This window comes from Bidens hawaiensis, unplaced genomic scaffold, assembly GCF_021521415.1.
Source record: "Bidens hawaiensis isolate Kalapana, Puna unplaced genomic scaffold, B.hawaiensis_p1.1 tig00016035_1, whole genome shotgun sequence".
NCBI lineage: Eukaryota > Viridiplantae > Streptophyta > Magnoliopsida > Asterales > Asteraceae > Bidens > Bidens hawaiensis.
The window spans coordinates 282,090-297,305 of record NW_027492451.1 but is presented as its reverse complement, the minus strand read 5'-3'; the positions used below and the strand labels follow the sequence as shown (position 1 = coordinate 297,305).

The 15,216-nt window shown below is 43.4% G+C and overlaps 1 protein-coding gene across 1 annotated transcript; it reads right to left on the bottom strand.

Moving 5' to 3' along the window:
• Positions 1-13,086: 13,086 nt before the first annotated feature.
• LOC143550375 (uncharacterized) lies at positions 13,087-13,767 on the bottom strand. The gene has a single exon (XM_077041034.1). It carries the CDS (start codon positions 13,765-13,767, stop codon positions 13,087-13,089), a length of 681 nt encoding a protein of 226 aa, XP_076897149.1.
• Positions 13,768-15,216: the final 1,449 nt, after the last annotated feature.

Sequence of the window (15,216 nt, the reverse complement as noted above, 5' to 3'; positions counted from 1 at the left end):
TTTTCTGATTGTAGGTTTGAGGAGTTAAAGGAGGATGTCACGAGAGCCTAGGCGAAAACAGCGAAGAAAATGGAGTTGGAACGAGAAAATTATGAAGAAAACAAGAAATGGGAACAAGCTCCACCGTGGCCCATGGTGCACACCGTGGACCACGGTTCAACAGACACAAAACCTCCAGAACTCACCATACCGTAGGAACAAAGTGGACCATGAGGTGGACCGTGGCCCATGGTCCAAGTGTAACTGCTGTTTTGGTTTGGCTTTATTTGGTTGTTTTGGCTACTTTTTCATCCATATTTGCAATTGGAAACACTTGGGGATGATTTTGGGAGTGCAGACCATTATCTTGGGTGTTGGTAAACATTATTTTATGCTTTTGATTCGTATGTTGAATACAATTGATGTTATGATGATTTCTCAAACCATGAGTGGCTAAATTTCTTTGTTATTCCTCTTTGATGTAAGGTTAATTACAATGCACTTATTGTTAATTGTTCTTGAACATTGAATTGATTGTCTAATTGTTGATGTTAGTATAATCATGATGTTGATGTGATTGTTTGTAAATTGTCCATATCGTTTAAACCTAATTGCAATCTATATGTTGTTGGTGTTGTTGACAATTGAGATTTAGTGGAAGGAATTAGGGTTAAACATATTGATTTATTACCAAGTAACAACCTCGCATTCTAGGAATCCGAGTACTTAGTTCTTGATTAATCACAAACAATTATATCTACACAAAACCGAGATATTATGGTTTATCCATTGAACTTCAACAAGAGTGTTGCGTAATAACCCGAACTCCAAGAGGAATACTTGTTTAATCAATCGTTACAACTTTCGTGTTAGTTAATTTAGTTTTTTAAATCAAATCAAAACCAACTTGAAAATTACTTTTGTCATTTACTTTTTATACTAGTTAATTATTGAGCTACTTTATCAACACATATTACACAAACTCCTCGTGTTCGATACCCACTTACCGCTATCTATTTAGTCGTATTTGGTATTTTGAGTGAGTCTTCGACCTCACATCAGTTATTCGAGTGATTTCGAACATAACCTCAAATGTGCGTTTTTATTAAAAAGACTTACTTTTCGTGTACGGATTTGCATGAAACTTGGTAGGATGATTGATCGGGCCACGATTAGTGATAAAGTAATGAACTTTTTAGTAAATGGGTTAGTTGGTTCGGTTCGGGTAAAACGAGTAGCTTTCGGTTCGTTAAAAGGACAAGTATACAAAGTTGGTATGGCCCAAAACCCATAAAAAGGGGTAAAATCAGGTCTTAAGGAAGGATCTCAGAGGAATATGGCTTTAAAATGGTTTCCATGAGAATTGTTTTCATGAGAATGGTTTCCATGAGAATTGTTTTCATGAGAATGGTTTCCACAGGAATTGTTTTCATGAGAATGATTTCCACGAGAATTGTTTTCATGAAAATGGTTTCCATGAGAATTGTTCTCGTGAGAATGGTTTCCATGAGAATTGTTTCATGAGAATGGTTTCCATGCGAATTGTTTTCATGAGAATGGTTTCCGTGCAAATTGTTTTCATGCGATGCAAATGGTTTTCATGCAATGCGAATGGTTCTTATGCGAATTGTTTTCATGCGATGCGATGTTTTGCAAGCGACTGGATTCCATGCGAATGGTTTACATGCGACTGGTTTACCATGCAACTGGTTTACCATGCGATTGGCTTACCATGCGACTGGTTTACCATGCGACGCGAATGGTTTTGCCATGCGATGCTATTTGTTTTCCCATGCGATCCGATTTGATCGTATATGCGATGCGACTGAAATAGTAGCACCCTTAGCGAAGTTAGCTTAGTTCTAACTGATGTATTAATACTCAGATAGAAAAATAATAATTAACACCTATACATGTTAAACAGTTAACCGTGCCCAGCAAAAGAAAGGTGTTGCAATCAATTCTGAAAAAAACAGAACCTAGGTGAGTTTCTAGCCCCAATTCTCTATGATGTTTTTCGGGGCTATGTGTATACTCCAATGTGATTAGTTAATACACTTACCTTAAGTGGTAAGTGTATGCCATATGAATGCTTGTAAATGATACTTGTTTAGTATAGAAAAAGTTTAATGTGTGTATAAGATGTATATGAGAATAGACAAACTAATGTATGTATGGCATGTAATGTTTGTATGGTTGTATGGTTAATGGGTTGCAGACCCTAATAATATCTGCGAAGAATAAAGGGTTACAGAACCTAATAATATCTGCGAAAAGTAAGGGTTGCAGACCCTAATAATATATGCGAAGAGTAAAGGGTTGTAGACCTTAATAATATCTGCGAAGAGTATGAGTTGCAGACCCTAATAATATCTGCGAAGAGTAAAGGGTCGAAGACACTAATAATATCTGCAAAGACTAACGGGTTGCAAACCCTAATAATATCTACAAAGGTTATAGGGCGAAAGGCTCTTTAAAACGTGGAACGGTTATGTATGTAATAAATAAGGAACGTAAGTTAAAGTACGAATGTATGGAAGTAAGAAAGTAAGAACGAATGTAATATGTGTCTTCGGATATATATATATATATATATATACACATGTGTAAGAATGGGAATGTAATGTATATTACCTGCTTAACCAGAACTCACTCAACGTAGCTGACATTTAGTATGTACGCAGGTAAATAGGGTAAAGGAGCTGGCTTGAGGAAGGCACATGGTAGGGACTGGAAGACTGGAATCTTGAGAAGATTATGAAATTTAATGCTATGTTTAAGACAATTTAACTTTTGTTAAGACAAGATTTTATGATTTGTAATAGATTGATCGATGTTTTTAGTATTTCCACGAAAGTTTTAACTAACTCTGATTTTAGAACTGTGTTTATAAGTAAATCCAACGCCAAAGTAGGGCTCTCGGGACCGGGGCTTTACATTTCCATGATGGCCAAAACCTGTTATGGCTATTTGCATACATTGTGACTGCCAGTCAACAATTGGAAGAGCTTAAAGTGCAATGTATAATGGCAAATCTAGACACATACGCGTAGACATAATACTATACAACAACTTCGCTCAACGGGAGTTATCATTATTGACTACGTGAAGTTAAGGGTTAACATTGCGGATCTGCTTACAAAAGGCTTAAACAGAGAGGTCGTATATAAGTCTTCGAGAGGAATGGGACTAAAGCCCATGAAGTAAGTTTCTACAAAGGAAAACCTATCTTAGAAGAGTGGAGATCCCATGATCTAGGTTTAATAGGACAACCTAACTGTACAGACTGAGGTCACTGTGGGAGAGTACCTCAATATATAAAAGGGAGTTGTATACTTCCAAGTCCATTCCAATAATGAATACTAATATCAAAGGAGGTTAAGCATAACGCTTTTAATGATTAGAAAAAAAATCACCTATGTGAGAGAGAAGTGCGGTCGCTTTGAATGGATTTGTGGGGCACGCAAATCTTAGAGCTCTTGCAGAACCAGGCTAATGTTCCATGACCATAACGAACATGAAACTGAGGGGTTAACCAGATTGGGAAGACTGTTGTGTGAAATGTAATAACGTCTACGTCAAGAGGGGTTGGTTGAAGGACATCACGTCTACTAACTGCCAGGAGACAAAGAATATTTTCACAAAGGAGGGTTCAAAGGGAACACCTACTTCTCCTGCAACACTCAACTGCTGTAACTATATTTGACACTTGGGCGTACGGATCGATCTCCATTCATGTGGGGGATTGTTGGAAATTTAGTACAATAATTATTGTAATAATTATTATTAAATGTAATTATATGAATGAGAAATCAATAAGTTGCAAGAGTTAATTGAATTGTTAAAGTCTTATAAGTATGCATTCAAATTGAACTTAACTCTTAGAGTTAATGGTGTATTAACTTAATGCTTTTGGTTGGGACATGGATCATGTATATATATGACCATAGGCCTTGGGTCATTTCTTTTTTTGTAGAAAGACAAAAAATTGTTCATGCAATCTCACACACAACCAAAAGTATTTCCCAACCTTTCGATCTTGCGTGCTCTTGTTTCAGGTGTTGTACAGGTGCTAGACTAATCCTGACAGTATCATCTGCTTAGGCTGTTGTACTCTAGGAAACAGAAGGGTTCACCTGGGTGGCCCGAAAATCTGTTTTAAAGGAAACGTGTTTTGCACATGCCTCGATCACCTTATTGCTCGTATTGCTTTTTCTTTCTAATCTAGTTTATGTATTGTAATTTTCTTTCGTGTACTTGTATTGTAATATGGATTATTGTTAATAAAATTTCCTTTTAGTTTATTTTTATGAACGGTTTCCTACAGTTTATATAGGCATCACATGCGCATGAAGTCTCATGCGCATGGGTTATATGCATAACCTCCAATAAGCATACATCCAATGCTTATAAGGGTTAAACATTACATAAATTATAAACCATGCCGATACAATTGAACTAATGAGACATGAAATAATGCACTAACAATACTACCCCCGAACCACCAAATATCAACCCAACCCCAGAAAGACTAAAAGAAAATCATGTATTAGCTATGTAAATCCATTATATATAAGAGATAAATAAATCAAAATCTTGCATAGTTTTATTGATCTAGTATGGGAAAAAAGTAACTCATATTTTATAATAGTTCTTAATTATTCAATTTTAAAAATTCTATGTTCATGGACATGGATTGATGTAAATGTAGTTATTTACCTAATCTCTCGAAGGAGTAATTTGAATCTTTAGATTTTCAAATCATCAATATAGACTATAGAAAATAAATCTGTTTTTCATATTAATATAAATTAAAACACAATTCTCACTGCCTAAGTAACATAATTATGAATATAGTTTTAGTTATTCACGAAACAAAAATCTTCATTCTTTTAGATCAAAATGAGTTCTTAAGTTATATTTAAGGCAGATTTAAAATTTTCTAACAAATAGTCATTTTTATTATAAGGTATCGCTGCTTTTGTAATTCTCTCCTACTCAACCATATACCCATTTGTAATAGTAGTTTCATATAAATCAAATTAATTCATGCTACGTTAAGATCATATTCTATGTAATTCTACTGAATGAAGGATTACTGAAGAAATACTTGATCAAACTGGATAGTCCGATCGGGTATTTCCCCATATGTGAGTATACTGAAGTGCTATGAGACTAGATCCAAGCTAATGCCTGCAAAACAGAACACCGTTGAGTCTCGTTACGGGAAGGAAAGAGTGGTGGGTCTTCCCGTAACCAGCCTCCGGCGTGAGAATCAGTACTGTATCTTAATCGGAAATAATACAAGTACCGGTATATTACGTAAGGCATGAGAGTGTGAGTGAATACCTCGAAGAGATGATCTGCGTATTTATAGCCGAAGGTGGAGGGAAGGTGATTGGTGGAGTTGTCACTATCAAGTTATTCCTTCTCTGCCTGAATGGATACGTGTCGGGCCTTTAATGGATGTGACAGCCAGTACCCGTTTATGGTATAGCCATTATCTGTGCACGTCGTGGGATGGCCATTACGTGTCCAGGTGTTCTCTTTCCATTGGTCGTTGTCGCTATCAGGAGGTTTTGAGGGAATCTTCTAGAAGTAGTTTGTTACAACTACTCTTCCATATCACGTGGGGATCATACGTGTGATGAGTCCCTAGAGTTGTTTGTGAATTCCTTCCGCGGATGCTTGCATGGCCGTCTGCGGGTTATGATGGAGCTCCACAAAGTGTCTTGGATTGTGGATGGCTTTACCAATCCACTTGTTCCTTGCGCGGATGTCTTTTGGCGATCCGCAGGTTGGGTAATGGATCCTGGGTGGCGGATGTCTTTTGACGATCCGGTGGTCGGATAAGGGATCCGTGGGTGGCTTTGCTACCCTTCCTCTATAAGTCCCCCCAGTCCATTGTTGCTTCCGTGAGTCGATGTCGCAGGTGGAATTATGGACTTTTGTCATTTGTCGCGGGTTGCAACTATTAACCCTTTGGGTACCTGTTTGCTTTTGGGCTGGGGTACTGTTATGTAACGTCTCCTGTCTGAATCGTGTCAGGAGTGGTGCTCGAGGTTGGAGCACGGATTTCTAGGCGGCTGATTCAAAATTATTTTGTTTTGTTAGTTCCCGCCTAACGTGTCGCCTTCTGGTTGGACGACTTTGGTGTGTGAGCTGAACTCCTCTCTCTTCGCATTAATTGTGATGTGTATATATATGAGAGGCCGTTTCAGTTTCTGATTTACTTGCAAAAATTTTCTTCCAATCGTCTTATCTTCTCTGTTTTTATTCTTTCTTTTGATCTTCCAAGGTTTCCGATCAATCATGGCCGGCAGTAAGAAGGGTAACAAGACAAATGAGGGTAAGAAGGATACATTGAAGGGGCTCGTTGAGGGCATCTGCATCAACTGGAAGGTGTATGATTTCCAAGACATCGTCAACCATTACGGGTTGGCGCCGGAGTGGGAGCCGGAACTTCCCTCTCCGTGTTCTACGGCCGATCAGCCGCCGGCCAGAAAGATTGCTCTGTACGGTGAGTCTTTCACCACAGGAAATTTCCGGCTACCTATCACCAAGTTCTTTGGTGAATTTTTCGATGTTTCAAGGATTCATATTTCCCAGTTGCATCCGTTCGGGATCATAAGGCTCCGGCATTTTGAGTTTTGATGTGGGGCTCTTGAGGTGGAGCCTACGGTAGATCGCTTTCTTGCGATTTACAAGATTTAAACCCGAGGGAGTTGGTTCAGCTTTCAGGTTCAGCAGAAGGCGATAGGAACTCAGCCCCAGCGAAGTGCCCACGAGTGGAAGAATAAGTTTTTGTGGGTGAATGCCGATCTTATTCCATTGGTTGCTGTCACGGAAGGTGAAGAGTGGTATGTGGAGCTTACGCGCACTCCAACCCCTATGGGTCTCATTCTGGAGTCAGCCCTGGTGCAGTTGGGGATGAGCCGCCTGTGGCCGTTTCCGGATGAGCACCCTTATTTCTCTCGAGATGATAACAGTAAGTTTCCAGATCTATGTTCCTTTTTTGGTGCTTGTACTTCTTTGTTATGTCGTATTTTTCTTTTGCCTTTGTTTCAGGGGGGGCTCAGTTTTTGAAGTTCTCATTCCCACTGTTGCGGGGAACATGTATCGAAAGCTGCTGGAGATGTAATAGAAGCCCGTTCTTGAAAACACCCGAGGAAACTTCCTTTTCCCGACCCGTGGTCGTACCGAGCCTGTGGTCAATGAGCTCGTCGTGGCTCAAGGTGTGTACATTCTGAACCCTAAACCTCTTACCGTTATGCATCCGGTCGGGACGATAGTCCTCTCTTCTAGTGATGAATCTTCCAGTGAAGATTCAACTAGTGAGGGTTCCCCGTCCGGTACTCCAGAGAGTTATCATGCTGGCGTGTTGCGTGCTATTACAGATACGATCTGCCGTAGGAAGAGGGCGGATATCACTGGTATATCCGGCCTAAGTAAGGATTCTGATGCCGATGAACTCGCTGGTGGGGAGGCTACTGAGGATGTTGATGTTTTCGCTGATAGGGAGACTTCTAAGACTGCCGATGATCCTGTTGGTGGGGAGGCATCTAGGGGTGCTGATGATCCCGCTAGTGGGGAGGCACATGATCCCGCCAGTGGGGAGGCTTCCAAAGTTGGAGGTGAGGGACCACCCCTTAAGAAGATCAAGCTCACCCGGCTCCAGGACCGGGTCCGAGCGAGAACGACTACTCGGCAGCCCGCAGGTATCTGAAACTATTCATTTTACTCTTGTCAATATCGCTAACTTTGTCTGCATTGGCAGCCGTCACTGTTGTTCGTCCGCCTTCCCCGCCTCCGGAGGTTTTGCAGGCGGGGGTTGGCGAGGATGTGTCTGCCGGGGACGTTGATCTGCCGCTACCCGAGGTAGTGGTGGGAACTGAGGAGGTGCCTCCTAAAGATGCAACTGAGGCCCCTCCGGTTTCCATGGGTGAAAAGGGGGAATCCGCTAATCCTCTATCTCAGGATCAGGGGGATTCCTTTTTTCGTCCTTCATGGAATCTTGGCCCGGATGCGCTTTTTACTGATCCGCTTGCGTGCCAAGAATTCTTTGAACATTGCCTCCCGCCCTCTGAGTGTTACAGGATACACTCCCAAACTTAGGCCAGCTTGGCACAGGCACTTAGCTATCACCTGGCTAATGTGTTGTCGACTAGCCGTGAGGTATTTAAGGGTTGGGTGGTGGGCCAGACCGACCTCGAGTGCGCTGTCCAGCGCATGGTCGAAGCTGAAGCAGTAAGGGACGTTGCCCAGGCGGAGGCTAAGAAGAGGGAAGCTGCCCTCCTGGCTGTGCAGGAGGAGAATCAGCGTTTGTATGAGCGGATAACCGCTCAGGTCACGTTCAACGCTGCCCGGGATGAGGAAGTCTGGAGGCTTGTGTCTGAGGTGAAGGAGAAGGATGAACACCTTGCTTCTGTTCTAAAGAGAAGGAAGATCTGGAGGAGGCCTTCACCAACGCCTCGGACGAGAGGAAATGGCTCCTCAAGTTTGGCATCCCAAGGTAAATATTTTCAACTTCTGTGTCTATGGACTATCATACTAACTTTCATTTTGTTCCAGATTTTCAGGCTCATCAAGGAAGGTCCTGAGCTTGGGGATTGCCTTACTGACCTGTTGGTCAGCTCATCGCGGGTGGGTCGCCAAGCTGGATTCCAAAAAGGATATACCATGGCTTGTGATGGGCGTCCGCTTACGGATTTTGAGCTTCAAGGCCAGGATTGCTAGAAGAAATATGACGCGCGGATGAATGCCTTTGATAATCTTTCCATATACATCCTAAAGTACATAAAAGTGAACCGTCGCGAGCCTACCGCTGTAGGTGAGCTGCGCCTTCATGTGAACCAACTGATTGCGGAAGCTGAAGGCAAGGAGGTCCCTCGTGACGAATAGGACAATAGCATAGATAATTAGATATATCAATGTACTGTCTTTTCTTGTAATGTAACCTTGCATGTGAATAAAATAAAGCTATCTTTTTCACTTATTGTGTTGAATTTGCTGCACTTGTAGTTTGTATTAATCAGGAAGGATATCCTGGCCATGGATGATCCTAATTGTTTGTAACCTTTCCGCCTGTCTTTGTGACGTCTCTTTTTCTTGTTCTTTTTTGTAACTTGTGTTCCAATAATGTCTGATGTGTCAGCCAAAGCATCTAGTTTGTCCAGTCACTGTAGAACCAGTAGGTCACCGATTATATTTGAGGTTTGACAGATGTGACAGGGCTGTCCTGCGTAGAAAAGTCTGACAGCTGGCTCGCACCGTACCTTGGGATTTTAAATTTTTGACTTTTGGTTTTCCGCCTGACGTGTCACAATCTGATTGGCAAACAGTTTTGTTGCAATATTTTACGCATTAAATGCCGCCACTATATATACTTGTCGATCCTTCTTCTTCTTTGTTATCTTGTATTTGAACTCTGATGAACCAATCTGAACTTCGCCGGCGAATTTGAAGTAATCATCTTCTCAATCTTGGAAATTTCTTTTCCTGATTTTTAGCAATCATAGCTTGTTGTAATCAATATTTGGCCGAATACATGATGTCTTCAAAGTCCAATAGTCAGACTGTCGACCGTGTTGCTATCGACTAGGATCTGAAGGAGTTTCAGGCCATCATTAATGCCTATGGCATTGCTCCAGAATGGGAGCTGGAATTCCCTGCCTCTGGTGCGACGGCGAACCGACCTCCGGCAGGAAAAATGGCAGTGTATGCCGAATTTTTCAGTTCCGAAAATCTCCGATTTCCGGTAACCCGATATCTGGGTAAATTGATAACCGGGAGTATGGTGCATCTCTCCCAGCTTCATGCATCGGCCATGGTGCGCATGCGCCATTTTGAATTCTGCTGTCGGGCACATGGCATCGTGCCTACAGTTGATAAGTTTGCTGTGTTTTATCATCTGCATAATAGGGGCGGATGGTATACTTGCTTGCCTACTGATCGGAAGGCGATTGCTTCGAATGCGCCTCCCCTGGATCCGAATTGAGCCAAGAAATTATTTTGGATTCGGGAAGATGTGATCCCTCTAGCTATGTACTAGCGATCGCCCGAACAACCGATGGTTGCGCTTCCTTATGTTGATCGTCCCGAAAGGCATTGGTGGTATCAGCAGTTAACCCATACTGCTACCCCCATGCGCCCCTATTCCTGAGTCTGCTTTGGTGAGGCCCGGGATGAGCCGGTTGTGGCCCTATCTGGACGATGTGCCCTTCTTCCGGAAACCAGATGGATGTAAGTATATATGAAAGTATTTCCCAGGTTAATCGTTGTTCCTAACTTTTATTTGTCGCGCAGCTGAAGGTCTTCTGCTGTTTGTTCTTATTACGAGTATGACTGGGATTATGCACATTGCCACTCGTGACAAGAAGGACCTTCCTATCCTTGACAAGACCAAGGACAGTTTCTTGTTTCCTCAACACATCTGCCAGGAACCCGTGGTTTCTGAGGGCTTGTTCGCGACAGGTAATGTGTTCTGCACTTTTCACCTTTTTGATCATTGTTAATGCGTGATCTTTCTGCAGCCTTTGGCCGGAAGAGGAAGGAAACTTCTTCTAGCAACGCTCCTCTAGTGGTTGTTGGTGGGAGACAAGGTATGGATCCATCTCCTCCTCCATCCCCTCCAGCTGCGAAGAGAACTCGTCTCCGCGACTTCGTTGCGGTTCGCACGCAGAATATTCCAGGTACTTTATCGGAGATCTTGTGCATTCATTGTTGTAGCTGGTTACTTGGTTTATTTTTGTGCAGCCCCAGTTATCCTCTTGGATTCTCCTCCTCCTAAGAGTGATCCCGGCAGGTAATTTGTTGCTGATAAAGGGAAATCCAAGGAAGGGTCGACTTCTGGCGTCGGGAAGTTAGTGCCGGAATCACCACCTTCGCCGCCTCTTGTTTATGAAACCGAAGATCCTTCTGAGCGGATGGCGGTGCCTCTTCCGCCTTCTCACCGATCAGAGAGGGGGGGAGCGGGGCTGTACTTTACAAGGCAGAGTTTCCCGGCACGTCCCTGAATGGAATCTAACTCCTTCCTCGCTATTCTCTAACGGGGAAATGTGTTTCGATTTCCTTCATGAGGGCGTGCCTCCTGCGGAATGCGAGTATCAGCGCAACCGGCCTCGGATATCTCTTGGGAATTCGTATCTATACCACCTGGCCAACTTGGTCTCCAGGACCCAAGAGATGTATCGGAACTGGAAATTCATGGGTGAGAACTGGGGGTTGCAGGATAACCTCCTCGACGAGCTCTGTGATGAGAAAGAAAAATATCGAATCGAGGCTAACACCCAACGATGGAAACTGAGAGATTCTAAACAGACTCTAGAGCAGGAAAAGCAGCGTCAGGCCGTTGCTGCTAAAGATTGGGAATAGGCGGGTCGGCGACAAAATGTTGCGCTTGAGACCACACGTGCTCTGACCCGTGCCCGTGAGGCTGAGCTTGCTAAGGTAGGGGAAGCCAAGCATGATGTTGAAGCTCGTCTTGCAGCTCAGGAAGAAACTATCAGTACTCTTCGAGCTGCCGCTGCTGAAAGGGATCGATTGATTGAGTACCTGATCCAGGAAAACACCAGGTATATTGGTGAGCAGGGCGCTCTGAAGCTAAGTGCTGAGGGAGCTTCCTTTGACTATGCTCGGTTGATGAGGGAAAGTATTCCCAAGGTATGGGTTCCTCCATCTTTATCATGACTTGTGAATTCGTTTTGCTGATTCTTGAATTGTTTTCGTAGGTTATCTCCCGTATTCATAGAGGAGATGAACTAGGAGACTGCCTTGCTGAACTTCTATGTGCGTCTAGTGACTCGGGTCGCAAGGCGGGTTTCCTGGAAGGGATAGCCTTTGCTCGGGAAGGCCGCTCCGTTGAAGATTTTGACCTTCACGGAGTGGATGTGGATGGGAAGTATGACGCGCGAATGGACGCGTTTGATCAACTGCATTTTCCCATTAAGGACGCTATCCAGGGTTTTGCTGAAGCAGCGGATGGTGTTCAACAACTCCGAAACTTTATTCGTGAAGAATAGTTTTTGTATATACACATTTTTTTGCTATTCCTGTAATCCCTTTTTCGGTTGTATATATGACTTTGGATTTTACATTTTGTCTTGTATGGTTACAATATAAATGTGTGTGAGCTAAATCCGTCATGTATCCGGAATATAGGATTAGGATAAGTATTGGCACGCAGGCCTATCCGTACAGGAATTAAAATTCTAACAAATTCTACTAGATAATCGTGCGTCAACTATCATTATTTCAAAGTAACTCAATCTGGTGCACAGACCAAAATACTAGGCATGCAGGCCAATAAAGAGGCATGCAGGCCTAGAAGAAAATTACATAAATTAAATATAAAATCTTCATAATTGTGCGACGTTCCAGGTTCTGGGAATGGGAGTACCATCTAACTTTTTTAACTTGTAAGCACCCTTTCCCAGATTTTCGTCTACTTCATAGGGACCTTCCCATGTGGAGGCTAACTTTCCCGGCAATTCGACATTTGATGCCTCATTGTTCTGGAAGACATAGTCCCCCTTGTGGAATTCGCATACTTTCACCCACGGATCATAATATTTTTGGAGTTGGCTCTTGTACTTGCTTTCGCGTATAGCAGCCAACTCTCTTCTTTCTTCTAAGAGGTCTACGTTTAGTCGGAGCTCTTTTTCATTGTCGGCAACCAAAAGCATACGTGCGGATGGGACACCGACTTCGGCCGGAATCATTGCTTCCGTCCCGTAAGTCAAACTGAACGGGGTCTCCGAGTTACTGGTTTTCTTGCTGGTTCAATGTGCCCATAGGACATGAGGCAATTCATCCACCCATCCCGTTCGTTTGGTTCCCGACCGTGCTTTTATGCCATCTTTGATGCTCCTGTTTGCTGGCTCTACCTGCCCGTTGGCTTGTGGATGAGCTACCGACGTGAACACTTAGTTAATGTGGAGCTTCGATAACCACTCTTGCAGGTGTTTGTCAGCGAATTGGGTACTGTTATCACTTACTATCGTCTGGGGAAGGCCAAAATGACAGATTATGTATTCCCAAAGGAATTTTTTGACGTTTGCTGCCGAGATGTGAGCAAGTGGTTTGGCTTCGAACCATTTGGTGAAGTAGTCAATTGCTACGAGCAATAACTTGACCCCGCCCAGGCACCTCCGGAAATGGTCCCATGATATCAATGGCCCACTTCTGGAAGGGCCACGCGGAGGTTACTGGCACCAAGTAATTTTGCGGTCTCAAGGTTTGGGGTGCATGCCTCTGACAGGCGTTGCACTTCCAGATTTCCTTGACTTCATCCCCGTCCATTCCCGGCCAGTAGTACCTGGCGTTCATTATCTTTGCTACGACCATCCTTGGGCCCGCGTGTATGCTGCAAATGCCTTCGTGGATTTCTCGTATTACATAGTTAGATTCTTCCACGTCTACACATCTGAGCAGTGGGCCAAGGAATGACTTTCTGAACAGAACCTCATCATGCATTTGATACCACAATTCCTTATGGAGGATCTTTCGAGCCTCTGCCTTATATTTCGGGAGGATGCCGGAGGACAAGTAAGCCCTGATTGGTTCCATCCAGGACGTTGCTCCGGTCTGGATGACCAGAACTTGGCATTGAGGAACAGACGGAGCGTCCAGAACCTCGATTCTAACGTCTCTGCTCATGTGTTCGAAGCTGGTGGACGCCAGTTTGCTCAAGGCATCCGCGGGTCGATTCTCACTTCTTTTGATGTGCACTACTTTATACGAAATGAATTGTTGCATAAGGTCTTTAGCTTGGGACAGATATGAGGCCATGACATCAATTTTTGCTTCATAAGTCCCTGAGACCTATCCTGCAATAAGCATAGAATCGACCCGAGCCTCTAAAAATTTCACACCAAGCTTCTTCGCAATCCGTAGTCAGGCCAAGAATGCTTCACACTCAACTTCATTGTTTGTACTTTTGAAGTTCAACTTGATGGCATAGGTGAACTCTTGGCCATCTGGGTTAATCAATTTCAGACCCCCGCCTGGCTTCGCACTCAACTTCATTGTTTGTACTTTTGAAGTTTAACTTGATGGCATAGGTGAACTCTTGGCCGTCTGGGTTAATCAATTTCAGACCCCCGCCTGATCCCTCCCCACTTGATGCTCTATCCGTAAACAGAGTCCATTGTTGGCTTTCATCGGAGGGGATCGGGGGTTGTTGTTCAAACAGGCATTCCTAGACTTTGCCTGTGGGTACCTTTGTGACAAAGTCCGCCAAGACCTGGCCTTTGATCGCGGGTCTAGGTTTGTACTCAATGGAGTGTTCACCTAGTTCCATTGCCCATTTGGCTAATGTCCCAGATAATTCAGGTTTAGCCAACACGTTTTTTAGCTTGTAGTCTGTTAAAACTTGTATTGGGTGACCTTGGAAGTACCTCTTTAACCTCCGTGCCACATAAACTAGCGCCAGCACAAGTTTTTCAAGCGTCGAGTACCGGGTTTCAGCATCCGCTAGCGTTCTGCTGACGTAGTATATCGGCATTTGGATGGCTTTACGATCCGTTAGGAGAACTGCCTCAATTGCAATATCCGAAGCGGATAGGTACAATATGAGAAGTTCTCCTTCTCGGGGTGCGGTCAATGTTGGAAGCTCCATGAGGCATTTTTTCACTTCTAGGAACGTCGTTTATGCTTCCGGTGTCCATTTGAAATGTGCCTTTTTCAGGCAATTTCGTAATGTTGACACGAATGGGTAAGATTTAGTCGCATGATTTGCTAGAAATCTGTTTAGAGCCACTAATCTTCCATTCAACGTTTGGACCTCTTTTAGTGAAGACGGGGAGGGCATCCGGGTGATGGCATGTACCTTCTCCAGGTTTGCTTTGAATCCCTCCCCGGTGACAATTACTCCCAGAAACTTTCCTTCTTCCATGCCGAAAGAGCATTTCGAAGGGTTAAGTTTCATGTTTATTTTCTTGAGTGTGGAGAAAACGTCTTCGATATCTCGAAGCATTTGATCTTCCTCCACACTTTTGATAACCAGATCATCCATGTACACCTCCAGGTTCTTCCCGATCTGACACCGGAAAGTGTTGTCCATCAAACACTGATACGTGGCTCCCGCGTTTTTTTTTAATCACTTCAACTCTCGCGTTAAACACACCAAACTACAACTATAGTCAACCGAACACTAACAATCAAGCTACAACTAGTTGACCAATCTAACGAACACCAATGACCACGATACTTAAGAATGTTATACTAGACATACCTAGG